Raw genomic sequence first — 27,177 nt, 5'->3', positions numbered from 1 at the left:
CAGCAGCCTTTTCAAAAAGATTTTGTGGTTTGTTTCCACTATTTTTTAAAATTGTGGTTGAAGCAATAGGAAATTGGTTTGTGCCCCACCAGCTCCAACCACGACTGGGAACCTAAACTTTGCCAAAGCCCAAATCCTTTAGAAGATGACCTTCCTTCTCACCCTGTGAATGAGCTGCACATTCCCTTTGAAACTGCCAGGGGTTTCTTAAAGACGCAAAGTCCCACTTACAGCTTTTTGCTCTGGTTGGGAAGTGCAGAAGGGCAATTCTTCATCCACCAGCTCCAGACTGCACTGCCTTAGGAACACCGTCCACTCGGCAGGTTTTGCTCACTTGTGGCACTTCTGGAGGAGGAAGAAAGGGCAATTGCACAATTCCAGCCAAAAAGGAATGAAGAGTGGGACAGACAAAACATCCTGTGGAGATCCGGGTGTTCAGCTGGGACTGTGGAGTGTCTGGGTTCTTGCCAATTGGATGTGGATCCCTAACTGCAATCTCTTGGCCTGCAGGAGAGTCTCACTCACCTGCAAAAGCAGAAAGCTCACTCAGTGTGCTCAGAACGGGCTCGTCTGATGCAAAGCTGTCAGAGCCATGTGAGGGCAGAGCCAGCCCAGCTGTGCCTGGGGCTGAGCTCAGAGCCCTGAGCAGCCTCAGCACCCGCAGAGCCCAGCTGGAAGGAGAGAAACCAGAAACCACCCGTGAGCTGAAGGCTCCTGTCCCCTTGTCCCAACCGCCCGCAGTGCCCAGGCCATGCTGGCCGTGCTCAGAGCTGGGCACAAACCTGCCCATCACTGCTGCCTTTGGGGGCAGAGCAGGAGGGCAGGACATGTGCCCAGCCTGCAGCCAGCCACGGCACATCCAGCCCTCAGCAGCTGCCCAGAGCCAAAGAGCAGCTTGACAGCCGAGTGAAGAGTGTGTTGCATCCGCCCCAGCAAAGGGAGGAACCTTTGGTGCCTGGCCAGGCCGTGCCATGCCCAGATCTGGGAGCATCCCCCTGGCTGTGGACTCACCTGCAAATTGGGCAGGGAGCGTGTCTGAAGAAGGTGCCAGAATCCACGTCGATCATCTTCAGCTGCCGGTGACCAGGTCAAGGAGAAGATTGTTGTCCTTGACGTTGTCCTTGGTGTCTCCAGCAGCAGCCCCAGCTCATACAGCTTCTCCAGGGGCTTCTCCTTCCCTGGGGGCAGGACCAGGCTCTCAGTGCTCTGCCCAGGGCCCCAGCCATCAATGAACCAGGACAAGCAAAACTAGGGTGGATGGTGGCCACCAGTGCTTGCCTACACCAGGTCTCCAGCTCAGCTCCAGCACAGATCTTCCCATCTGATGGTCCCTGCTCAGAGCTTTTGCCCCTCAGGCAGGACAAAAACAGTCTGCTTTTCTTTAGCACTGATTGCCATGAGATGTGTGGAGCTGTTACCTGCCAGGTTTTGGATCAAATTGTGCACATGGATCTCTCCCATCTTCTAGGGCAGGTGAATGCCCTCCAGCCAAAGATCATTGAAGAGGTCTTCTAAGGATGGCCTGTCCAAGGGCTGCATGGACAAACACCTCCTAATAACATTTTGGCACTCTGAAGAGAGAAACCAGAAACCACCAGTCAGTTGGAGAAGGATCCCGGCTGCTTTGCCCCCCACTCCTGTGCCCAGGCCATGCTGGGTGTGCCCAGAGCTGTGCCTCAACTTCCCCATGGATCCTCTGTTGGGAGGAGAGCAGGAGAGCAGGACATGTGCCACCTCCTCAGCAGCTGCCAGAGCAGGGTGCTCATGAGGCTGCTGCTGTCTCCCAGCACAGGTATTCCCCTGGGCCCAGAGATGAGGACCCACCTTGAGAGAGCCATCGTGGCAACAAGATCCGCCCCCAGATGATCTGCTGGCCCCTCCTGAACGGGTGCTTCTCCAGGACCAGCTGGTACAGCAGGAGGCCCAGGGACCAGACCGTTGCTGCCTCGCCTCCTCCTCCGGCAGGAACCTCCTCTCCGCCAGGAAACCCGAGAGCTCCTGGCACCGCTCCGGACGCTCCAGCACCAACAGGAAGCTGTTGGGGAGCTCAACCCCCTCCAGGAGCTGAATGATCCCACCACAGCCAGAGGACACCTTGTCCAGCAGCACGATTTCCTGGGGCGCACGGGCGCCGTCGGGCTGCGGGAGGAGCACGATGCCGTCACTGGGGCTGAGGCCGTGCCAGGGCTCCGGGACCCCTCACCCAGCCCCGGATGCTCTGGGCCCCCGCTCAGCCCACGCCCGCTCTCCGTGCAGGGCTCCCGCCGGCTCTTCCCCTGCCGGGGTCGGGGTCGGGGCCGGGGCCGGGGCCGGGGTCGGGGTCAGGGTCGGGGTCGGGGTCGGGGTCGGGGTCGGGGTCGGGGTCGGGAACGGGAACGGGGACGGGAATGGGGACGGGGACGGGAACGGGGACGGGGCAGCCCCGCACGGGGACGGGGACAGGAATGGGGACAGGGCAGCCCCGCCCGGGGACGGGGACGGGGACGGGAACGGGAACGGGACAGCCCCGCCCGGGGCCCGGCCCTGCAGGGGGAGAGGGAGGGGTCGGGACAGGGACACCGAGAGGGGCTGCCGAGACCGGGAAAGGGACACCGGGAGAGGCTGCGGAACACCGAGACAGAGTGCGGGACAGTGGGAGAGGGAGAGGAGGAACAAGAGAGACACGGGGAGGGTCGTAGAATCCGTAGACTCGCGGCCGCCGCTGCAGCTGGAGCCCCGGGGCCGTTTGTCCGCGTGTCCGTTCCACGCTCGAGCCCCGCGCTCCCCGGGGACAGCCCCTGAGCCTGTCCAAACACGGCAACTTGGCCGTGCTGAGCCCAGATCCAGAGACCTGACTCCTGCGCCGTGGCACAGGAATCCCCTCGGTCGCTGCTGTGCATTGTCCCTGCTGAGGCTCAGACACTGTCAGGGCACATTCCCTGCCTGCAGGATTCCTGCCCGACCCAAGCACTGCACTTATGTCTCCAGCATTACTTTCCCACAAAAACAGGGCAAGGCAAACTGTGTGTACAGCCCGTGGTATTTTAGAGCGTCTAAAACTCACTTGGCCATCAGCCTTAGAGGTGAGAGCCATTTGGAATTAATGGCATAAATGGAGAAGTAGAGCAACATGGAAAAGGGAAGCATAAAAATAGATGAAAACATCTTGGTTTATTTCTTGCGTTTTCATTTCACTTCTGGAAAGCTGTTTCAGTTTCCCAGGAATCTTCTCCACAGTCCCAGCTGCTCTTTTCAAGAACCTTTCCTGGAGAACGAGGTCGAGCTTCTGTCACAAGATGTGCCACCAACTGCAGCTTCTCTTGGGTTTCCATACTGGGAGTGCAGCACGACTTTTGCAGCAAAGCAGGACAAATGTTTGGAGAACTTTACAATTTGTCCTTTCTTTTCCTTGTGGACTGAGGACGTGTGCCACTGGTAAGGTTTCCATTGTTACTGTTCTAACCCAAGAAAGCAGGAGGTGGTACCAGGACCTGTTGGGGAATGCAACCCTGACTGAAGCCAGAGAAAGAATCTCTCTGACACTGTGAGGCCATGAGGAACCGTGAGGAGCCGTGAGGGGCCATGAAGGGCCGCGAGGGGCCGTGAAGGGCCGTGAAGGGCCGTGAAGGGCTGTGAAGGGCTGTGAGGGGCCGTGAAGGGCTGTGAAGGGCCATGAAGGGCCATGAGGGGCCATGAAGGGCTGTGAAGGGCCATGAAGGGCCATGAGGGGCCATGAAGGGCTGTGAGGAGCTGTGAGGGACCGTGAGTGGCTGTAGGGACAGAGGGACTGTGAGGAGCCATGAGGGGATGTGAGGGTGTTGAAAACGCGGTCGAAAATCTACATTAAAAAAAAAAAAAAGGCCAATCATTTGTTGTAACAAAAGGACTATTGGAACAGCAAAAGAGTCGAGCTAGTCCCAAACCCCTTAGGACAAGCCAGAGTAACAATGTATGTATGGTACCATATGGACACTTCCCTCTCCAAGCAACAGCGTCCCCCAGAGAAAAGGCACTCCCTCAGCCTGTCAGCCCTTTTTATCTTCTCCCTTCTTCCCGTGATTGGTGGATTTTGGATCCTCGAGATGATTGGCTTATTTTTTGGGGTTCTATTGGTCCTTAGCAGGAGCTTCTCTGGACCAATCATTTTTTCCCGCCTTTGAATGATTGGTCAGTTCAGTCCACCAATCACTGACTCGGAGGAATATCCTGATTCGGATCCTACTGCGAGCGGAGAAAGATCCCTTCTTTCCTCTCTCTCTCTCTGGTGGCAGCCTGGCAAATACTCTAACAACTCTTTACCTGTAATTTCCTACGCCCCTACTATTTAATGACAATTCATAAAAACTTGCAATTATAACTATACAAAACTTATAGTAACAACTGGTACAAAGCTAAGGATGGAAATAACTCTTATGGTATACATAAACATCTGTGACTGACAGGTACAAACAGGAATGGAAACTTACAAGATACATATCTACACACCTAGAATTAAGTCTAACTTTAAACGTTTATAACAAGGGACTGTGAGGGGCCATGAGGGGCTGTGAGGGGCCGTGAGGGGCTGTGAGGGGCCATGAGGGACAATGAAGGGCTGTGAGGGGCCATGAGGGGCAATGAGGGGCCATGAGGGGCCATGGGGGGCTGTGAGGGGCCATGAGGGGCTGTGAGGGGCCGTGAGGGGCTGTGAGGGGCCATGAGGGACAATGAAGGGCTGTGAGGGGCCATGAGGGGCCGTGAGGGGCCAGGAGGGGCAATGAAGGGCTGTGAGGGGAAATGTGGGGGTGTGAGGGGCCATGAAAGGCCGTGAGGGGCCGTGAGGCGCCATGAGGGGCAATGAAGGGCTGTGAGGGGCCATGAGGGACAATGAGGGGCTCTGACGGGCAATGTGGGGCTGTGAGGGGCCATGAGGGGCAATGTGGGGCTGTGAGGGGCCATGAGGAGCAATGAAGGGCTGTGAGGGGCCATGAGGGGCAATGAAGGGCTGTGAGGGGCCATAAAGGGCTGTGAGGGGCCATGAGGGGCTGTGAGGGGCCATGAGGGGCCATAAAGGGCTGTGAGGGGCTGTGAGGGGCCATGAGGGGCAATGAAGGGCTGTGAGGGGAAATGTGGGGGTGTGAGGGGCCATGAAAGGCCGTGAGGGGCCGTGAGGGGCCATGAGGGGCAATGAAGGGCTGTGAGGGGCCATGAGGGGCAATGAAGGGCTGTGAGGGGAAATGTGGGAGTGTGAGGGGCCATGAGGGACAATGAGGGGCTCTGACGGGCAATGTGGGGCTGTGAGGGGCCATGAGGGGCAATGTGGGGCTGTGAGGGGCCATGAGGGGCAATGAAGGGCTGTGAGGGGCCATGAGGGGCTGTGAGGGGCCATGAGGGGCCATAAAGGGCTGTGAGGGGCCATAAAGGGCTGTGAGGGGCAATGAGGGACTGTGAGGGGCCATAAAGGGCCATGAGGGACCATGAGGGGCACTGAAGGGCTGTGAGAGGCCATGAGGGGCTGTGAGGGGCCGTGAGGAGCCTCAGCCCTGACAGGACAGGTGTCCCACCATGTCCCCAGGGTTGGGCAGCCGTGAGGGGCCACAATCTGATGTGGTGGCAAAGCAGGCTTGAGGCACCTCTGGGACAGGATGAGACCCTTCCCCAGCTCCAAACCACACCAAATCCACTATTAATGGGACTTTCCATCTGTATTTCAACTTGAAATAGACCATATAGTTTAATCCCAGTGAGAGAAGTAGGGAATTCTCCCAGTGAGCGACATCCAGCCATTGTTAATAATGTGTAGGATTTAAAAGTCTGAACAATGAAAAGTAATACTCATAAATAATTAAAAAAAAAAAAAAAATAAGAAGAAAGAAACCCCCAAATCCCAGCACCACATCAGAATGACAAACCTCATTTTTCTTTATTATCACGAGGTTCATGAAAACAAATCCTGTTTACCTCTCCACCTCACACCTCCCTAGAAATCCCTGGGTTTCAAACTACTGGAGACAACAGTCACCCTAAAAACTGATATACACAGATGGAATGATTTTCAAAAGTCTTAATTGGATTCACCCTTTATTGGGAATCACCACAAAGGAATTATCCCCCTCATTTCAATTGTTAAAAGAGGACCCAGCTCTCTCTTCCCCATGGCAGCTGACAAACTGCCCAAAAGGCTTTAGAGATGGGAAGTGATAAATCAATACGTTCTTTGCCACGTGTCGAAACCCAGATTTGCCTTTGTGGCTGTTTGTGATTCTCTTGTACTGTCAACGGACCATTTCTTTGCCAGGTATAAACCCACGAGGGTTGAAGCCTGATGACATTTGGCAGACATATGTAACACACATTACGAGCTTTGGACTTGTAAATGTGTCCGTGTTTGTATTGATACCTTTTCCAGATTCATGGTAGCAACAGCACACGAGGCTGAGAAATCAAGAGATGCTTCAGCACCATGGGTGTCCCTCAAGAGATAAAAACAGACAATGGATGTGCATATGCATCTCATAAAACACGAGAATTCTTCCATGCTCGGGGTATCAAACACGTCACAGGTCTTGCCCATTCCCCAATTGTAGGTACATCTAGTATTAACACTACTTTTGTTACTGATTTACCACCTGTGTGCTTCACATGGATTTGAACATGTACCTCTTTACCTTGTGCTAAATTTTCTATGCCAATGCATTTAATACACGTACACTCAGAGAATGCAAGAAAATTGATTGCTGGTAGATCTGCGGTGGGTTTTCGGCCAGTTTTGGTGTTTTTAATTCAAACCGGGCGATTTTAGGACCGCGCGTCCCCTTGGCCCCGCCCCTTTCCCCTCATGGTTCCCGCCCTGTCCCTGACCCCGCCCCTTTCCCCTCATGGTTCCCGCCCTGTCCCTGACCCCGCCCCTTTCCCCTCATGATTCCCGCCCTGTCCCTGACCCCGCCCCTTTCCCCTCATGATTCCCGCCCTGTCCCTGACCCCGCCCCTTTCCCCTCATGATTCCCGCCCTTTCCCTGACCCCGCCCCTTTCCCCTCCCAGTCCCCGCCCTTTCCTTGTCCCCGCCCTCCCAGTCCGGGGCCGGGCCCGGGGGAGGAGGAGGGAGGGAGGAAGAGGCGCAGCGGCCGCAGGAGCGGGAGGAGAAGACGAGCGGAGGGAGCGGCGGCTCCAGCTCTGCCTGGGAGATTTTCGGCCCATTTTGGCGATTTTATGTCAAACCGGGCCCTTTTAGGACCGCGCGTCCCTTTGGCCACGCCCATTCCCCTCACGATTCCCGCCCTGTCTCCGGCCCCGCCCTTTTCCCCTCCCAGTTCCCGCCCTTTCTCTGGCCCCGCCCATTCCATTATTTCCCCGCCCTTTCATTGGCCCCGCCCCTTTCCCATTTAGCCCCGCCCATCTACTGGCGCTTCCCCTCGGCGCATGCGCACATCACCCGGAAGTAGCTTCTACTGGGCGCCGCCATCTTTTCTCCCGGTCTCCCGGCCCGGTTCCAGCATGTCCGAGACCTACGGTGGGGCAATGGGGGATCTGTAGGGGATCTATAGAGGATTTATAGGGGTCTGTAGGGCTCGGGGGGAGCTGGGGGGTCTCTTCAGGGGATTTGGAGGTGTCTATATGGGATTTGGCGCGGTCTATAGGGGATTTAGGGCTGTCCGGGGGTCCCTAAAGGGGGTTTGGGGGTCCATAGGGGCTCTATAGGGGGCTGGGGGATCTATAGCGGGGCCCTAAAGGGGGTCCGGGAGTCCCTAAATGGGGTCTAGGGGTCCCTATAGGGGATTTGGGTGGACTTTGGGGAGATTTGGGGCCGTCTATAGGGGATCTTTAGGGGTCTGGGGGTCCCTATGGGGGATTTGGGGGATCTGGGGGGTCTCTATAGGGGATCTGTGGGGTCTATAGGGGATCTATAGGGGGTTCAGGGGGTCTGGAGTCTCTATAGGGGATCTGGGGGTTCCTATGGGGGGTTTTGGAGGGTCTGGGGGTCCCTAAAAGGGCTTTGGGGGTCCCTATAGGGGATTTAGGGGGTCTATGAGGGATCTGGGGGGGTCTCAGGGTCTCTATAGGGGAATTTGGGGCCCTTCAAGGCAATTTTTGGGAATTTCAGGTCCAAAATTTGGGAATTTTGGGCACCTCCAGAAGGGATTTTTTGGCAGTTTTGGGCTCCAAACTTTGACATTTTGGGTCCAAACTTTGAAATTTTGGGTTCCAAACTTTGAATTTTTGGGGCAAATCCCAAAGAAAGGAAATTTTGGGGAATTTTCTATGAAATTTTGGGATTTTCTAAATTTTTTTTTCCAGATTTTCTCTTCAAGTTCCTGGTGATCGGCAGCGCCGGCACCGGCAAGTCCTGCCTCCTGCACCACTTCATCGAGAGCAAATGTAGGAAATTTTGGGAATTTTTTGGGGAATTTTGGGGATTTTGGGAATTCTGGGGGGTTGGGGGATTTTTGGGAATTTTTTGGGATTTTTTGGGGGATTTTTTGGGGGATTTTGGGGGGATTTTTTTGTGATTTTTTTTTTGATTTTTTGGGGTGTTTTCTGTTGGTCTTTGGGGGAATATTTTGGGAATTTGGGGGGATTTTTGGGAATTTTGGGGGGTTGGGGGATTTTTGGGAAATTTTGGGGAAATTTTTTGTGATTTTTTTTTTTGTGATTTTTTTGGTGATTTTTTTGGCCATTTTTGGGTCTTTTTTGTGCCATTTTTGACCCATTTTTTGAGTCATTTTTGGGCCATTTTTGGGCTATTTTTGGGTCATTTTTGGACAATTTTTGGGTCATTTTTGGACCTTTTTTTGATAATTTTTGGGGCATTTTTTTGGCCATTTTTGGGTCATTTTTGGACAATTTTTGGGTCATTTTTGGACAATTTTTGGGTAATTTTTGGGCCATTTTTTGGGTAATTTTTGGACCTTTTTTTTTTATAATTTTTGGGGCATTTTTTGGGCTTTTTTTGGACCATTTTTGGGTCATTTTTTGACCATTTTTGAATCATTTTTGGGCCAATTTTTCATTCATTTTTGTGCCAATTTTCGGGTCATTTTTGGGCCATTTTTGAGGTAATTTTTGGGTCATTTTTTGCGTCATTTTTTGCGTCATTTTTGGGCCAATTTTTGGGTCATTTTCAGGTCAATTTTGGGCCATTTTTGGGTCATTTTTGGGCTATTTTTGAGTCATTTTGGGGCCATTTTTGGGCCATTTTTGGACCATTTTATGGCCATTTTGAGCCATTTTTGGGTCATTTTTAGACCATTTTTGGGGTAATTTTGGTGCCATTTTTGGGCCATTTTTGGGTAATTTTTTGGACCATTTTTGGTCATTTTTGGGCAATTTTGGGCCATTTATTGTGTAATTTTTGGGCCATTTTTGGGTCATTTTTTGGCCATTTTTGGGCCGTTTTTTGTGTCATTTTTGGGCCATTTTTGGGCCATTTTTGAGACATTTTTTGAGTCATTTTTGGTCCATTTTTGGGTCATTTTTGGCCATTTTTTGGCAATTTTTGGGCCATTTTTGGGTCAGTTTTTGTGTCATTTTTGGGCCATTTTTGGGCCATTTTTGAGACATTTTTTGAGTCATTTTTGGTCCATTTTTGGGTCATTTTTGGGTCATTTTTGGGCCATTTTTCGGTCATTTTTGAGCCACTTTTGGGTCATTTTGAGACCATTTTTGGGCCATTTATTGGGTTATTTTTTGGGTCATTTTTGGGCCATTTTTTGGGTCATTTTTTGGCCATTTTTGGACCATTTTTGGACCATTTTTGGGGGGTTTTTTGACCATTTTTGGGCCATTTTTTGTGTCATTTTTGGGCCATTTTCGGGCCATTTTTGAGACATTTTTTGAGTCATTTTTGGTCCATTTTTGGGTCATTTTTTGGGTCATTTTTTGGGTCATTTTTGGGCCATTTTTGGGTCATTTTTGGGTCATTTTTTGGGTCATTTTTGGGCCATTTTTGGGTCATTTTTGAGCCACTTTTGGGTCATTTTGGGACCATTTTTGGGCCATTTATTGGGTCATTTTTTGGGTCATTTTTGGGCCATTTTTGGGTCATTTTTTGGCCATTTTTGGACCATTTTTGGACCATTCTTGGGGTTTTTTTTGACCATTTTTGGATCATTTTTATGGATATTTTTAGGCCATTTTTTGGGTCATTTTTTGGCCATTTTTTGGGCAATTTTTTGAGTCATTTTTGGGCCACTTATTTGGTCATTTTTGGATCATTTTTGGACCATTTTTTGGGGTTTTTTTTTTGACCATTTTTTGGACCATTTTTTGGGTCATTTTTGGACCATTTTTGGGTCATTTTTGGGCCATTTTTTTGATAATTTTTGGGCGATTTTTGGACAATTTTCCATCATTTCGGGCCCATTTCTCCTCCATTTTGAGTCACTTTTTTATCATTTTTTCTCCTTTCCGAGCCCTTTTTCCCCCTTTTTCCCCCCAATCCCCCCGAATTCCCATTTTTTCCCATTTTTCCCATTTTGTTCCCATTTCCCCAGTCAAACAGGACTCCAACCACACCATTGGGGTGGAATTTGGCTCCAAGGTGGTCAACGTGGGCGGGAAAACGGTCAAACTGCAGATCTGGGACACGGCGGGCCAGGAGCGATTCAGGTAATGAATTTTTTTCTATTTTTTTTCCACTTTTTCCTAATTTTTCCTGCTTTTTCCTGCTTTTTCTCACTTATCCCCCTTTTTTCCTGATTTTTCCCCTTTTTTTTTCTGATTTATTCCTTGTTTTTCCTGATGTATTCCTTGATTTTTCCCCTTTTTCACGATTTTTTTTTGGGTTTTTTTCCCTCTTTTTTCATGATTTTTTTCTTTGTTTTTTCCTTTTTTCCCCCTGATTTTCCTTTTTTTTTTCCCTGATTTTTTCCCTGTTTATTTCCCTTTTTTCCTGATTTTTTTCCTTGTTTTTTTTCCCTTTTTCCTGATTTTTTTCCCTTTTTCCTGATTTTTCCTTCTTTTTTTTTTCTTTTTTTTCCTTGATTTTCCCCCTTTTTCCCCAATTTTTTTCTTTCTTTTTTTCCCTTTTTCCCCCAATTTTTTTCTTTTTTTTTTTTTTTCTTTTTCCCTGTATTTTTTCCTTTTTTTCCTGATTTTTTCCCTTGTTTTTCCCCTTTTTTCCCCATTTTTTTCATTGTTTTTTCCCCCGTTTTTCCCTGATTTTTCCTTTTTTTTTCCCTGATTTTTTCCCTGTTTATTTCCCTTTTTTCCTGATGTTTTTCCTTGGTTTTTTCCCTGATTTTTTCCTTTTTTTTCCTTGATTTTCCCCGGTTTTTTCCTGATTTTCCCCTGATTTTTTTTCCTTTTTTCCCCAATTTTTTTTCTTTTTTTTTCCTTTTTTCCTTGGTTTTTTTTTTCCCTTTTTTCCTTGTTTTTGTCCTTGTTTTTTCCCTCATTTTCCCCAATTTTTTTCCCTGTTTTTTTTCCATTTTTTCCTGACTTTTCCTTGATTTTTCCCCAATTTTTTTGGTTTTTTTTCTTTTTTCCCCTGATTTTTCCTTTTTTTTCCTAATTTTTCCCTGTATATTTCCCTTTTTTTCCTGTTTTTCCCTTTGTTTTTTTTTTCCTTGTATTTTTTTCCCTTTTTTCCTGATTTTTTTCCTTGTTTTTCCCTGATTTTTTCCTTTTTTTTCCTTGATTTTTCCCCTTTTTTTTCTGATTTTTCCCTGATTTTTTTTCCTTTTTTTCCCAATTTTTTCCTTTTTTTCCCCCTTTTTTCCTTGGGTTTTTTTTTTCCCTTTTTTCCCTGTTTTTTTTTCCCCTTTTTTCCTTGTTTTTATCCTTGTTTTTTCCCCCATTTTCCCCATTTTTTTCTTTGGTTTTTTCCATTTTTTCCTGATTTTTTCCCTTAATTTTTCCCCAATTTTTTTGGTTTTTTTTCTTTTTTCCCCTGATTTTTCTTTTTTTTTCCTGATTTTTTCCCTGTTTTTTTCCCCTTTTCCCCTGATTTTTTTCCTTGTTTTTCCCCTTTTTTCCTGATTTTTTTCCTTGGGTTTTTTTCCTGATTTTTTTCCTTGGTTTTTCCCCTTTTTCCCCCAGATTTTTTCCTTGTTTTTTCCCCCATTTTCCCCAATTTTTTTCTTTGGTTTTTTTCCATTTTTTCCTGATTTTTTTCCCTTAAATTTTCCCCTTTTTTTTCTGATTTTTCCCTGATTTTTTTTTCCTTTTTTCCCAATTTTTTTTCTTTTTTTTTCCCCAATTTTTTTTCTTTTTTTTCTCCTTTTTTCCTTGTTTTTTTTTTTTCCCTTTTTTCCCTGTTTTTTTCTTTGTTTTTTTCCTGATTTTTTCTTTGTTTTTTTATCTTTTTTTTCCTTATTTTTTCTTGGTTTTCCCTCTTTTTTTTCTGATTTTTTCCTTGTTTTTTTCCCTTTTTTCCTGATTTTTTTCCTTGTTTTTCCCTGATTTTTTCCTTTTTTTTTCCTTGATTTTTCCCCTTTTTTTCCTGATTTTTCCCTGATTTTTTTTCCTTTTTTTCCCAATTTTTTTTCTTTTTTTTCCCCTTTTTTCCTTGTTGTTTTTTTTCCCTTTTTTCCCTGTTTTTTTTTCCCTTTTTTCCCTGTTTTTTTTTCCCCTTTTTTCCTTGTTTTTATCCTTGTTTTTTCCCCCATTTTCCCCAATTTTTTTCTTTGGTTTTTTTCAATTTTTTCCTGATTTTTTCCCTTAATTTTTCCCCTTTTTTTTCTGATTTTTCCCTGATTTTTTTCCTTTTTTTCCCAATTTTTTCTTCTTTTTTTTCCCCCTTTTTTCTGCATTTTTTTCCTTTTTTTCCCCATTTTTCCTGATTTATTCCTTGTTTTTCCCAGATTTTTTTCCCTTTTTTCCCTTTTTTTTTTCTTTTTTTCCCCCTTTTTTCCTCATTTTATTCCCTTGTTTTCTTTGATTTTTTCCCCGATTTTTTTTCTTTATTTTTTCCTTATTTCTCCTGATTTTTTCCTTTTTTTTTCCTTGATCTTTCCGCTTTTAATTTCCTGATTTTTCCCTAGTTTTTTTCCCCTTTTTCCTGATTTTTCCTTGATTTTTTTTCGCCTTTTTTTCTTATTTTTTTCTGGATTTTTCCCCTTTTTTCCCTGATTTTTTTCCTTGTTTTTTTCCCCTTTTTTTCCCCTTTTTTTCCTGATTTTTCCCTTGATTTTTCCCCTTTTTCCCCATTTTTTCTTTGGCTTTTTTCCCCCAGATTTTTTCTCTTTTTCCTGATTTTTCCCTGTTTTTCCCCTTTTTTTCCTGATTTTTTTTTGTTTTTCCCCTGATTTTTTTCTTTGTTTTGTCCATTTTTTCCCTGATTTTTTCCCTGATTTTTTTCTTTGTCTTTTTCCTTTTTTCCCCAATTTTATCCTTTTTTTTTCCCTTTTTTTTTTCAGATTTTTCCCCCTTTTTCCTGATTTTTTCATTGATTTTCCCCTTTTTTTTTCCTGATTTTTCCTTGATTTTTTTCCTTTTTTTCCCCAATATTTTCCATGTTTTTTCCCCCTTTATCCCTGTTGTTTTCCCTTTTTTCTGATTTTTTTCCTTTTTTTCCCTTTTTTTCCTGTTTTTCCCCTTTTTTCCCAGATTTTTTCCTTGATTTTTCCTTTTTTCCCCGATTTTTTCCTTGTTTTTACCCTTTTTTCCCTGATTTTTTCTTTGTTTCTTTTTCCTTTTTTTCGTGATTTTTTCCTTCTTTTTTCCCTTGTTTTTTTCTCTTTTTTTTCTCCAGATTTTTCCCTTTTTTCCTGATTTTTTTCCTGTTTTTTTTCCTTTTTTCCTGATTTTTTTCTTTCTTTTTCCCCTTTTTCCCCCAAATTTTTTCTTTGTTTTTTCCCTTTTTCCCAGATTTTTTCCTTGATTTTTCCCCAAATTTTTTCCTTGATTTTTTTCTTTGTTTTTTCCCTTTTTTTCCTGATTTTTTCTTTGTTTTTTCCCTTTTTTTCCTGATTTTCCCCTGGTTTTTGTCCTTTTTTTTCCCAGATTCTTTCCCTGTTTTCTTTTTCCTTTTTTCTTGATTTTTTTCTTTCTTTTTTCCCTTTTCCCCAGATTTTTTTCCTTTTGTTTCCTGATTTTTCCTTGATTTTCCCCCTTTTCTTCCCCAAATTTTTTTCGTTATTTTTTCCCTGATTTTTTCTTTATTTTTTCCCCTTTTTCCCCAGATTTTTTCCCTTTTTTTCCTGATTTTTTCCTTGTTTTTTTCCCCTTTTTTCCTGATTTTTTTCCTTGGTTTTTTTTTTCCTTTTTTCCTGATTTTTTTCCTTGTTTTTTCCCCCTTTTTTCCCTTTTTTTTTTTTTTTTTTTTTCCCCTTTTTTTGTCCCAATTATTTTCTTTGATTTTTTCCCTTTTTTCCCCAGATTTTTCCCTTTTTCCTGTTTTTTTTCCTTGTTTTTTTTTCCTGATTTTTCCACTGGTTTTCCCCAATTCTTTTCTTTGTTTTGTCCATTTTTTCCCAGATTTTTTTTTCCTTTTTCCTGATTTTTTTCCTGATTTTTTCTTTGTTTTTTTCCCAGATTTTTTCCTTGTTTTTTCCCTGTTTTTCCTGATTTTTCCTTGGTTTTCCCCCGATTTTTTCTTTGTTTTTTCCCTTTTTTTCACCAAGATTTCTTCCCTTTTTCCTGATTTTTTTCCTTATTTCTTTTCCCTTTTGTACCTGATTTTTATCTTTGTTTTTTCCCTTTTTTTTCCCCCTTTTTTCTGCTTTTTCCTCAACATTTTCCCATATTTTTTTCATTATTTCTCCCATTTTTTCCCCCTTTTTTCCCTCCTCCTTTCCTCATTTTTTCCATATTTTCCCCTGGTTTTTTCTTATTTTTTCCTTATTTTTTTCCTTTTTTTTCCTGCTTTTTCCCTTTTTTTCCCCCATTTTTCCACATTTTTTCTTCGTTTTTTCGATATATTTTCCCCTATTTTTTCCTTATTTTTTCCTCAACATTTTCCACTTTTTTTTCATTATTTCTCCCATTTTTTCCCCTTTTTTTTCCTCTTTTTTTTTTCCCCTTTTTTCCTCCGTCTTTCCCCATTCTTTCCTCATTTTTTCCATATTTTTCCCTGGTTTTTCCTTATTTTTTTCCTTATTTTTTCCTCTTTTTTTCCTTATTTTTTTCCCTCTTTTTTCCTTATTTTTTCCTCTTTTTCCCTCAACATTTTCCCACATTTTTTCAAGATTTCTCCCATTTTTTCCCAATTTTTCCCAATTTTTCCCCCCTTTTCCCCCCCCTTTTTTTTCGCCTCCTTTCCTCATTTTTTCCATATTTTTCCCTGGTTTTCCCTTATTTTTTTCCTTATTTTTTCCTCTTTTTTTCCTTTTTTTTTTCCTCTTTTTTCCTTATTTTTTCCTACATTTTCCTCAACATTTTCCCATATTTTTTCATTATTTCTCCCTTTTTCCCCCCTTTTTTCCCCCTTTTTTTCCTCTTTCTTTCCTCATTTTATTCCTGGTTTTTCCCCTGTTTTTTCCTTATTTTTTTCCCTCTTTTTTCCTGCTTTTTCTTCAACACTTTCCCATATTTTCTTCATTATTTCTCCCTTTTTTCCCCCCCTTTTTCCCTCCTTCTTTCCTCATTTTCTCCTTTTTTTTTCCATATTTTCCCCTTTTTTTTTCCATATTTTCCCCTATTTTTTCCTTATTTTTTCCTTTTTTTTCCTCAACACTTTTCCATATTTTTTTCATTCTTTCTCCCAATTTTTTTCCCCTTTTTTCCTCCTACTTTCCCTATTTTTTCCTCATTTTTTTCCATATTTTTCCCTGGTTTTCCCTTATTTTTTCCCCTTTTTTCCTCTTTTTTCCTCAACACTTTCCCATATTTCTTTCATTATTTCTCCCATTTTTCCCCTTTTTTTCCCCCTTTTTCCCCCTTTTCCCCCCCTTTTTCCCTCATTGTTTCCTCATTTTTTTCCATATTTTCCCCTCGTTTTCCCTTATTTTTTCCTCCTTTTTCCCCAACATTTTCCCACATTTTTTCATTATTTCTCCTCTTTTTTTCCCCTTTTATCCCCCCTTTTTTTTCCTCCTTCTTTCCCCATTATTTCCTCATTTTTTCCATATTTTCCCCTGGTTTTTCCTTATTTTTTTACCCTTTTTTTTCCAGCTTTTTCCTCAACATTTTTCCACCTTTTTTTCATTATTTCTCCCATTTTTTACCCTTTTTTCCCCCCTTTTTTCCCTCATTTTTTCCTCATTTTTTTCCTCCTCCTTTCCTCATTTTTTCCATATTTTCCCCTGATATTTCGTGGGTTTTTTCTCCTTTTTTTTTCTGCTTTTCCCCCAACATTTCCCCATATTTTTTTCATGATTTCCCTCATTTTTCCCCCTTTTTTCCCGTTTTTTTCCCCATTTTTTCCTCCTTCTTTCCTCATTTTTTCCATATTTTTCCCTGGTTTTTCCTTATCTTTTCCTTATTTTTTCCTCTTTTTTCCTCAACATTTCCCCATATTTTCTTCATAATTTCTCCCATTTTTCCCCCTTTTTTCCCGCCGTTTCCCCTGACTCTCGCCCCCCGTTCCCCAATTAACTGCCAATTGTCAATCCCCGTTATCGATCCCTGATTAAAACCTGCATTTCCTGCCTTGGCCTTTGGGAATTCCGTTATTCCATTGGTTTTTCTCCCGTTTTCCGTGTCCAGGTCGGTGACGCGCAGTTACTACCGAGGGGCCGCGGGGGCGCTGCTCGTCTATGACATCACCAGGTGCGTCCGTGACGTCACTAACAATGGCGCCACCCCATTGGCTGGGCGGGGGATGGGAAGAGGCGGGGCTGTGATGTCATCAAATAGAGCTGTGACATCACCAGACAGGGATGTGACGTCATCAGTGGGGAATGTGTGATGTCACCAGGGTGGGTCTGTGACGTCATCAGTGGGGGGTGTGCGGCATCGCCAGGTGGGTCTATGACATCATCAACGTCTGCGTGACGTCACTGGCTGTCTCTGTGACGTCATCGATGGGTGCATGATGTCACCGACCCTGTCTGTGACATCATCATTGGGTCTGTGATGTCATCAACTGCGTTTGTGACGTCACCAGGGGCGTCTAGGACGTCACTGGCTGTCTCTGTGACATCAGCAGCTGGGTTTGTGACATCATCATCGGGTCTGTGACATCATAGTTGAGTCTGTGACATCATAGGACGGGTGTGTGATGTCACCAGCTTGGTTTGTGATGTCATCATTTGGGTCTGTGACATCATCAGGCAGATGTGTGACGTCAGCAGCCGGGTTTGTGACATCATCATTGGGTCTGTGACATCATCACTGGGTCAGTGACATCATCATTGTGTCTGTGAGATCATCGGGCAGATTTGTGATGTCACCAATTGAGTTTGTGGCATCTCATCATTGGATCTCTGACATCATCAGACAGGTGTGTGATGTCACCAGTTTGGTTTGTGACATCATCATCGTGCCTGTGACGTCATCAGGCAGGTTTGTGACATCATCATTGGGTCTGTGACATCATGAGGCAGGTGTGTGATGTCGTCAGCTGGGTTTGTGACGTCACCAGGTGGGCCTATGACATCACTGATGGCTGTGTGACATCACTGGGTGTCTCTGTGACGTCACCAACTGTATCTGTGACATCACAGTTGGGTCTATGATGTCATCAGGTAGGTGTGTGATGTCATCAGTTGAGACTGTGGTGTCATAATTTGGGTCTGTCACATCATTGGACAAGTGTGTGGTGTCACCAGCTGGGTTTGTGACGTCATCATTGGCTCTGTGACATCATCATTGTGCCTGTGACGTCATCGGGCGGGTGCGTGACATCATCAGCCTGGTTTGTGATGTCACTGCATTGATTGATGACGTCACCGCGAGGATTTTGTCGCCTTTTTTCCTTTTTTTGGTGTTTTTTGGAGTTTTTTTTCCGCCCGTTTTTGGTGTTTCTGTGGATCCCAAATTCCCGCCGGGAAACCTCCGGGGGCCGAGTGTGATTTATGACGTCACCGTGTGGATTTATGACGTCACCGTGTGGATTGATGACGTCACTGGGTGAATTTGGGACTTTTCCTCGCCTTTTTTTCAATTTTTTTCCTCTTTTTTTCCCATTTCTGGATTTTCCATTGATCCCAATCCCAAATTTCCCAGAATTCCAGCCAGGAGAGCTCCAGTGCTCTGGCCCAGTGACCGACTGTGACGTCACTGTGTGAATTGATGACGTCACCGTGTGAATTGATGACTTTTTTTCTTTTTTTTCCCCTTTTTTTTTAATTTTTTTCCCCCATTTTTTGTTGTTTTCCATGGATCTCGATCCCAAAATTCCCAGAATTCCCACCAGGACACCAACAACCCTCATTGGCTGAGCTGTGACGTCACCCCGTGAATTTATGACGTCACCGTGTGAATTTACAACATTTTTTTTTCATTATTTTGGGGTTTTTCCCCTCTTTTTTTTTTCCTTTTTTTTGGGGCTTTTCCTGATCCTGAAATTCCTGGGAATTTCCTGGCTGAGTGTGACGTCACCGTGTGAAAATTATGTGAATTTATGACGTCACCACGCGAATTTCCGACATTTCTGGGTCTATTTCCGTCATTTTTTCACCTTTTTTTCTCCTTTTTTTTTTTGTTTTTTCCCCATTCCTGTTTTTTTTCCATGGATCCCAATCCTAAAATTTTGGGAATTCCATCCATTAGAATTAATTCCTCCATTATGACGACATTGTGTCAATCGATGACGTCACGGCGCGAATCTCCGACATTTCTGGGTCTATTTTGGTCATTTTTTCACCTTTTTTTTCCCTTTTTTTCTTGGTTTTTCCCCATTCCTGGTGCTTTTCCATGGATCCCAATCCTAAAATTTTGGGAATTCCATCCATTAGAATTAATTCCTCCATCATGACAACATTGTGTGAATCGATGACGTCGCCGCGCGAATTTCCGACATTTCTGGGTCTATTTCCGTCATTTTTTCACCTTTTTTTCTCCTTTTTTTTTTGTTTTTTCCCCATTCCTGGTGCTTTTCCATGGATTTTGACCCCAAAATTTTGTGAATTCCATCCAGGAGAATTAATTCATTGATTATGATGATGTTGTGTGAATCTGTGACGTCACCGCGCGAATTTCCGACATTTCTGGGTCTATTTTGGTCATTTTTTCACCTTTTTTCTCCCTTTTTTTTTTGTTTTTTCCCCATTCCTGTTTTTTTTCCATGGATCCCAATCCTAAAATTTTGTGAATTCCATCCTTTAGAATTAATTCCTCCATTATGACAAAATCATGCGAATCAATGACGTCACGGCGCGAATTTCCGACATTTCTGGGTCTATTTCCGTCATTTTTTCACTTTTTTTTCCCTTTTTTTTTTGTTTTTTCCCCATTCCTGTTTTTTTTCCATGGATCCCAATCCTAAAATTTTCTGGCAATTCCATCCATTAGAATTAATCCCTCCATTATGACAAAATCATGGGAATTTACGACGTCACCGCGCGAATTTCCGACATTTCCGGGTCTATTTCGTTCATTTTTTCACTTTTTTTTTCACTTTTTTTTTTTGTTTTTTCCCCATTCCTGGTGCTTTCCCATGGATTTTGACCCCGGAATTTTGGGAATTCCATCCAGGAGAATTAATTCATTGATTATGATGATGTTGTGTGAATCGATGACGTCACTGCGCGAATTTCCGACATTTCTGGGTCTATTTCGCTCATTTTTTCACTTTTTTTTTCCCTTTTTTTTTTGTTTTTTCCCCATTCCTGGTGCTTTTCCATGGATCCCAAACCTAAAATTTTGGGAATTCCATCCATTAGAATGAATTCCTCCATTATGACATAATTATGTGAATCTGTGACGTCACCGCGCGAATTTCCGACATTTCTGGGTCTATTTCCGTCATTTTTTCACCTTTTTTTTCCTTTTTTTTTGTTTTTTTCCCAATTCCTGTTTTTTTTCCATGGATTTGGACCCCAAAATTTTGTGAATTCCATCCAGGAGAATTAATTCCTCCATTATGACGACATTGTGTGAATCGATGACGTCGCCGCGCGAATTTCCGACATTTCTGGGTCTATTTTGGTCATTTTTTCACCTTTTTTCTCCCTTTTTTTTTTTGTTTTTTCCCCATTCCTGGTTTTTTTCCATGGATCCCAATCCTAAAATTTTGTGAATTCCATCCTTTAGAATTAATTCCTCCATTATGACATCATTGTGTGAATTTACGACATCACCGCGCGAATTTCCGACATTTCTGGGTCTATTTCGGTCATTTTTTCACCTTTTTTTTCCTTTTTTTTTTGTTTTTTCCCCATTCCTGGTGCTTTTCCATGGATTTCGACCCTGCAATTTTTGGGAATTCCATCCATTAGAATTAATTCCTCCATTATGACGACATTGTGTCAATTTACGACGTCACCGCGCGAATTTCCGACATTTCTGGGTCTATTTTTGTCATTTTTTCACCTTTTTTCTCCGTTTTTTTTTTTGTTTTTTCCCCATTCCTGGTTTTTTTCCATGGATTTTGACGTCAAAATTTCGAGGAATTCCAGTCAGGAGAATTAATTTCTCCATTATTACATCAATGTGTCAATTTACGACGTCACCGCGCGAATTTCCGACATTTCTGGGTCTATTTTGGTCATTTTTTCACCTTTTTTTTCCCTTTTTTTCTTGGTTTTTCCCCATTCCTGGTGCTTTTCCATGGATCCCAATCCTAAAATTTCTGGCAATTCCATCCAGGAGAATTAATTCCTCCATTATGACAAAATCATGGGAATTTACGACGTCACGGCGCGAATTTCCGACATTTCTGGGTCTATTTTGGTCATTTTTTCACCTTTTTTTTCCCTTTTTTTTTTTGTTTTTTCCCCATTCCTGGTGCTTTCCCATGGATTTTGACCCCGGAATTTTGGGAATTCCAGCCAGGAGAATTAATTCATTGATTATGATGACGTGTGAATTTACGACGTCACGGCGTGAATTTCCGACATTTCCGGGTCTATTTCCGTCATTTTTTCACCTTTTTTTTCCCTTTTTTTTTGGTTTTTTTTCCCCATTCCTGGTGCTTTCCCATGGATCCCAATCCTAAAATTTCTGGCAATTCCATCCAGGAGAATTAATTCCTCCATTATGACAAAATCATGCGAATCGGTGACGTCACCGCACGAATTTCCGACATTTCTGGGTCTATTTCCGTCATTTTTTCACCTTTTTTTCCCTTTTTTTTTTGTTTTTTTTCCCCATTCCTGGTGCTTTTCCATGGATTTCCATCCCAAATTTCAGGCAATTCCAGTCAGGAGAATTAATTCCTCCATTATGACGACATTGTGTCAATCGATGACGTCGCCGCGCGAATTTCCGACATTTCCGGGTCTATTTCGGTCATTTTTTCACCTTTTTTCTCCCTTTTTTTTTTGTTTTTTCCCCATTCCTGGTGCTTTTCCATGGATTTCGACCCTGGAAATTTTGGGAATTCCATCCATTAGAATTAATTTCTCCATTATGACAAAATCATGGGAATTTACGACGTCACCGCGCGAATTTCCGACATTTCTGGGTCTATTTCGGTCATTTTTTCACCTTTTTTTCTCCTTTTTTTTTTTGTTTTTTTCCCCATTCCTGGTGCTTTTCCATGGATCCCAATCCTAAAATTTCTGGCAATTCCATCCAGGAGAATTAATTCCTCCCTTATGACATCATTGTGTGAATCGATGACGTCACCGCGCGAATTTCCGACATTTCTGGGTCTATTTCGGTCATTTTTTCACCTTTTTTTCTCCTTTTTTTTTTTGTTTTTTCCCCATTCCTGGTTTTTTTCCATGGATCCCAATCCTAAAATTTTGGGAATTCCATCCATTAGAATTAATTCCTCCATTATGACAACATTGTGTCAATCGATGACGTCACTGCGCGAATTTCCGACATTTCTGGGTCTATTTCGCTCATTTTTTCACCTTTTTTCTCCCTTTTTTTTTTGTTTTTTCCCCATTCCTGGTGCTTTTCCATGGATTCGGACCCCTGAATTTTGTGAATTCCATCCAGGAGAATGAATTCCTCCATCATGACATCATTGTGTGAATCTGTGACGTCACCGCGCGAATTTCCGACATTTCTGGGTCTATTTCCGTCATTTTTTCACCTTTTTTCTTCGTTTTTTTTTTGTTTTTTCCCCATTCCTGGTTTTTTTCCATGGATCCCAATCCTATAATTTTGGGAATTCCAGCCAGGAGAATTAATTCATTGATTATGATGACGTTGTGTCAATTTACGACGTCACTGCGCGAATTTCCGACATTTCTGGGTCTATTTCCGTCATTTTTTCACCTTTTTTTTCCCTTTTTTTTTTGTTTTTTCCCCATTCCTGGTGCTTTTCCATGGATTTGGACCCCGGAATTCTGGGAATTTCAGCCGCGAGACGTACAACGCGCTGGCGCAGTGGCTGACGGACGCGCGGACCTTGGCCAGCCCCAACATCGTCATCATCCTGTGCGGGAACAAGAAGGACCTGGAGGGGGAGAGGGAGGTCACCTTCCTGGAGGCCTCGAGATTCGCGCAGGAAAACGGTGAGAAATGGGGAAAATATGGGGGAAAAAATGGGGAATTTGGGGAAAAAAATGGGGAATTTGGGGAATTGGGGAAAAAAATGGGGGAAAATGGGGAAAAAAACGGGGGAAAAATGGGAAAAAATGGTGAAAAAATGAGGGAAAAATGGGTAAAAAATGGGAAAAAAAAGAGAAAAAAATGGGGGGAAAATGGGGGAAAAACGGGGAAAAATGAAAATAATGGGGGAGAAAAATTGGGAAAAAATGGGAGAAAAATGGGAAAATTGGAGGGGGAAATTGGGGAAAAAAAACAGGTTAAAAATGAGGGAAAAAATGGAAAAAAAGTGGGGGAGAAAAATGGGAAAAAATGGGAAAAAACAGGGAAAATCATAAAAAAAGGGGAAAAAATGGGAAAAAACGGGGGGAAATGGGGAAAAAATGGGTTAAAAACAGGGAAAAAATGGAAAGAAATGGGGGAGAAAAATGGGAAAAAATGGGAAAAAATGAGGATATGGGGGAAAATGGGAAAAAACAGGGAAAAAAAGGGGAAAAACAGGAGAAAAAAGGATAAAAATGGGGAAAAAATGGAAAAAATGGGGGGAAAATGGGAAAAAACAGGGAGAAAAATGGGGAAAAAATGGGGGGAAATGAGAGAAAAAACTGGGGAAAAAATGAAAATAACCAGGGGAAAAAATGGGAAAAAATGGGGGAGAAAAATGAGAAATTGGGAAAAAAAACGGGGAAAACATGGGTTAAAAACTGGGGAAAAAACAGGGGAAAAGATGAAAATAACCAGGGGAAAAAATGGTGAAAAAATGGGTAAAAAACAGGGGGAAAAATGGGAAAAAATGGGTAAAAACGAGGGAGGAATGGGAAAAATGGAGGAAAAAAATGGGAAAAAAATGGGGAAAAAATGGGAAAAACGGGGGAAAAATAGGAAAAAATGGGGGAGAAAAATCGGGAAAAAATGGGGGAGAAAAACAGGAAAAAATGGGGGAGAAAAACAGGAAAAAAATGGGAAAATTGGGAAAAATGGGGGAAATGAGGAAAAATGGAAAAAAATGGGAGAAAAATGGGAAAAAACAGGGAAAAATGGGTAAAAAACAGGGGGGAAAAAAAGGGGGAAAAATGAGAATAACCAGGGGAAAAATGGGGGGAAATGGGGAAAAATGGAAAAAAATGAGGAAAAAATACGGAAAAAAAAAAGGGGAGAAAGATGGGAAAAAATGAGGAAAAAGAGTGAAAAATGGGGGAGAAAAATGGGGGAGAAAAATGGGGAAAAAAAGGGAAAATTGAAGGGGAAATTGGGGAAAAATGTGAAAAAAGGGGGAAAAATGAGGAAAAAATGGAAAAAAGGAGTAAAAATGGGGGAGAAAAAGGAAAAGAAATGGGGGAGAAAAATGGGCAAAAATGGGGGAGAAAAATGGGAAATTGGGGGAAAAAATGGAAAAAAACAGGGGAAATGGGAAAAGATGAGAAAATGGGAAAATGGGGGAAATTGGGGTAAAAATGGGAAAAAATGGGGAAAAAAAGGGTTAAAAACGGCGAAATTGGAGGGGAAATGGGGAAAAATGGGGGGGGGGAAGGGAAAAAATGAGTAAAAAACGGGGAAAAAAAGAGTGGAAAATGGGAAAAAAATGAGAAAAAAACCCGGGGAAAAATGGGTAAAAATTGGGGAAAAATGGGTAAAAAATGAAAATTATGGGGGAGAAAAATGGGAAAAAAAACAGGGGGAAAAAGGGTAGAAAGGGGGAGAAAATGGAAAAAATGAGGGAGAAAAATGGGAAAATTGAAGTGGAAATTGGGGAGAAAATGGAAAAAAAATGGGGAAAAAATGGGGGAGAAAAATGGGGGAGAAAAATGGGGAAAAAATGGGGGGAAATGAGGGAAAAAACTGGGGAAAAAATGAAAATAACCAGGGGAAAAAAATGGGAAAAAATGGGAAAAAAAATGGGGGAGAAAAATGAGAAATTGGGAAAAAAACGGGGAAAAAATGGGTTAAAAACTGGGGAAAAAAAAAAGGGTAAAAAATTAAAATAACCAGGGGAAAAAATGGTGAAAAAATGGGTAAAAAACAGGGGGAAAAAATGGGAAAAAATGAAAATAACCAGGGGAAAAAATGGGGAAAAAACAGGGGAAAAAATGGGTAAAAACAGGGGAGGAAAGGGTAAAAATGGAGGAGAAAAATGGGAAAAAATGGGGGAGAAATGGGGGAAAATGGGGGAAAAACAGGTTAAAAACAAGGAAAAATAGAAAAAAATGGGGGAGAAAAATGGGGAAAAAATGGGGGGAAATGAGGGAAAAAACTGGGAAAAAAATAGTAAAAATGAAATAACCAGGCGAAAAAATGGAATAAAAATGGGGGAGAAAAATGAGAAATTGGGAAAAAATGGGGAAAAAAAAGGGTAAAAAACAGGGGGGAAAAAAAGGGTAAAAATGGGGAGAAAATGGAAAAAAATGGGGGAAAAATGGGTAAAAATGGGGGAGAAAAATGGGAAAAAAATGTGAAAATTGGAGGGAAAATTGGAGAAAAAAATGGGGGGAAAATGGGGAAAAATGAGAATAACCAGGGGAAAAATGGGAGAAAAATAGGGAAAAAAAAGGGGGGAAAGAATGGGGAAAAAATGAAAATAATGAGGGAGAAAAATTGGGAAAAAAATGGGGAAAATGGGGGAAAAAATGGGTTAAAAACAAGGGAAAAATAGAAAAAAATGGGGGAGAAAAATGGGTAAAAAACAGGGGAAAAAAGGGGAGAAATGGGAAAAAAAAAGGGAAAAAATGGGGGAAGAAATGGAAAAAAATGGGGGAAAAATGGGTAAAAAACACAGGAAAAAAGGGGTAAAAATGAGAATGACCAGGGGAAAAATGGGGGGAAAATGGGGGAAAAATGGGTAAAAAATGAAAATAATGGAGGAGAAAAATTGGGAAAAAAATGGGGGAAAATGGGGAAAAACGGGTTAAAAACAAGGGAAAAATAGAAAAAAATGGGGGAGAAAAATGGGAAAAAATGGGGGAGAAATGGAAAAAAAATGGGAAAAAAAGGATAAAAAATGAAAATAACCAGGAGAAAAAATGGAAAAAAAATGGGGGAGAAAAATGAAGAAATTGGGGGGAAAAATGGGGGAAAATGAGGGAGAAAAATGGGAAAAAATGGAGAAAAAAATGGGGGGAAAATGGGGAAAAATGAGAATAACCAGGGGAAAAATGGGGGAAAAAATTGGGGAAAAAATGGGTAAAAAACAGGGAAAAAATGGAAAAAAATGGGGGAAAAATGAGGAAAAAATGGGGAAAAATGAAAATAATGGGGGAGAAAAATTGGGAGAAAAATGGGGAAAAATGGGTTAAAAACAAGGGAAAAATAGAAAAAAATGGGGGAGAAAAATGGGAAAAAATGGGGGAGAAATGGAAAAAAGGGGGGAGAAAAATGGGGAAAAAACAGGGGAAAAAAGGGGGAAAATGGGAAAAAAATGGGAAAAAATGGGGGGAAGAAATGGAAAAAATGGGGAAAAAATGGATAAAAAACACAGGGAGAAAAGGGGTAAAAATGAGAATGACCAGGGGAAAAATGGGGGGAAAAAATGGGAAAAAAATGAGGGAGAAAAATGGGAAAAAAATGTGAAAATTGGAGGGAAAAATGGAGGAAAAAATGGGGGAAAATGGGGAAAATGAGAATAACCAGGGGAAAAATGGGGGGAAAATAGGGGAAAAAAGGGAAAAAATGAGTAAAAAACAGGGGGAAAAAAAGGGGGGAAATGGGGGAAAAATGGGGGAAGAAATGGAAAAAATGGAGAAAAATGGGGGAAAAACACAGGGAGAAAAGGGGTAAAAATGAGAATGACCAGGGGAAAAATGGGGGAAAAATGGGGGAAAAATGGGGAAAAAATGAAAATAATGGGGGAGAAAAATTGGAAAAAAATGGGGAAAAATGGGGGAAGAAACGGGTTAAAAACAAGGGAAAAATAGAAAAAGAATGGGGAGAAAAATGGGAAAAAATGGGGAAAAATGGGGGAAGAAATGGAAAAAATGGGGAAAAATGGGTAAAAAAAATACAGGGGAAAAAAGGGGTAAAAATGAGAATGACCAGGGGAAAAATGGGGGGAAAATGGGGAAAAAATGGGGAAAAAACTGGGGAAAAAACGATAAAAAATGAAAATAACCAGGGGAAAAAATGAGGGAGAAAAATGGGAAATAAATGTAAAAATTGGAGGGAAAAATGGGGGAAATGGGGAAAAATGGGGAAAAAAATGGGGAAAAATGGGAAAAAAACAGGGGAAAAAAAAGGGGGGAAATGGGGAAAAATGGGGGGAAAAATGGGAAAAAAAGGGTAAAAAATGAAAATAATGGGGGAGAAAAAATGGGAAAAATGGGGAAAAATGGGTTAAAAACAAGGGAAAAATAGAAAAAATGGGGGAGAAAAATGGGGGAAAAGGGGGGGAAATGAGGAAAAAATGGGGAAAAATGGGGGAGAAAAATGGGGAAAAAACAGGGAAAAAAGGGGGGAAAATGGGAAAAAAATGGGAAAAAATGGGGGGAAGAAATGGAAAAAAATGGGGAAAAAATGGATAAAAAACACAGGGAGAAAAGGGGTAAAAATGAGAATGAGCAGGGGAAAAATGGGGGAAAAAATTGGGGAAAAAAATGGGTTAAAAAACAGGGAAAAAATGGAAAAAAATGGGGAAAAAATGAGGAAAAAATGGGGAAAAATGAAAATAATGGGGGAGAAAAATTGGGAAAAAAATGGGGGAAAATGGGGGAAAAACGGGTTAAAAACAAGGAAAAATAGAAAAA

At 42.4% G+C, this 27,177-nt stretch overlaps 1 protein-coding gene across 1 annotated transcript in view; it reads left to right on the top strand.

Annotated features, from left to right (window-relative positions):
- The first annotated feature begins 7,435 nt into the window (after window positions 1–7,435).
- RAB4B (RAB4B, member RAS oncogene family) overlaps window positions 7,436–27,177 on the top strand; it is a 35,324-nt gene continuing 15,582 nt past the window's right edge. Inside the window, exons 1-5 of the mRNA XM_083877246.1 lie at window positions 7,436–7,469; window positions 8,255–8,335; window positions 10,450–10,564; window positions 16,544–16,606; window positions 22,256–22,410. Of these exons, the coding sequence (XP_083733372.1) occupies window positions 7,454–7,469; window positions 8,255–8,335; window positions 10,450–10,564; window positions 16,544–16,606; window positions 22,256–22,410 (430 nt within the window). The 5' untranslated portion in view covers window positions 7,436–7,453. The remainder of the gene's footprint in view (window positions 7,470–8,254; window positions 8,336–10,449; window positions 10,565–16,543; window positions 16,607–22,255; window positions 22,411–27,177) is intronic.

This window comes from Zosterops lateralis (assembly GCF_965231275.1).
Source record: "Zosterops lateralis genome assembly, chromosome: 23".
Lineage (NCBI taxonomy): Eukaryota > Metazoa > Chordata > Aves > Passeriformes > Zosteropidae > Zosterops > Zosterops lateralis.
This window is presented reverse-complemented; position numbering and strand designations above follow the sequence as displayed.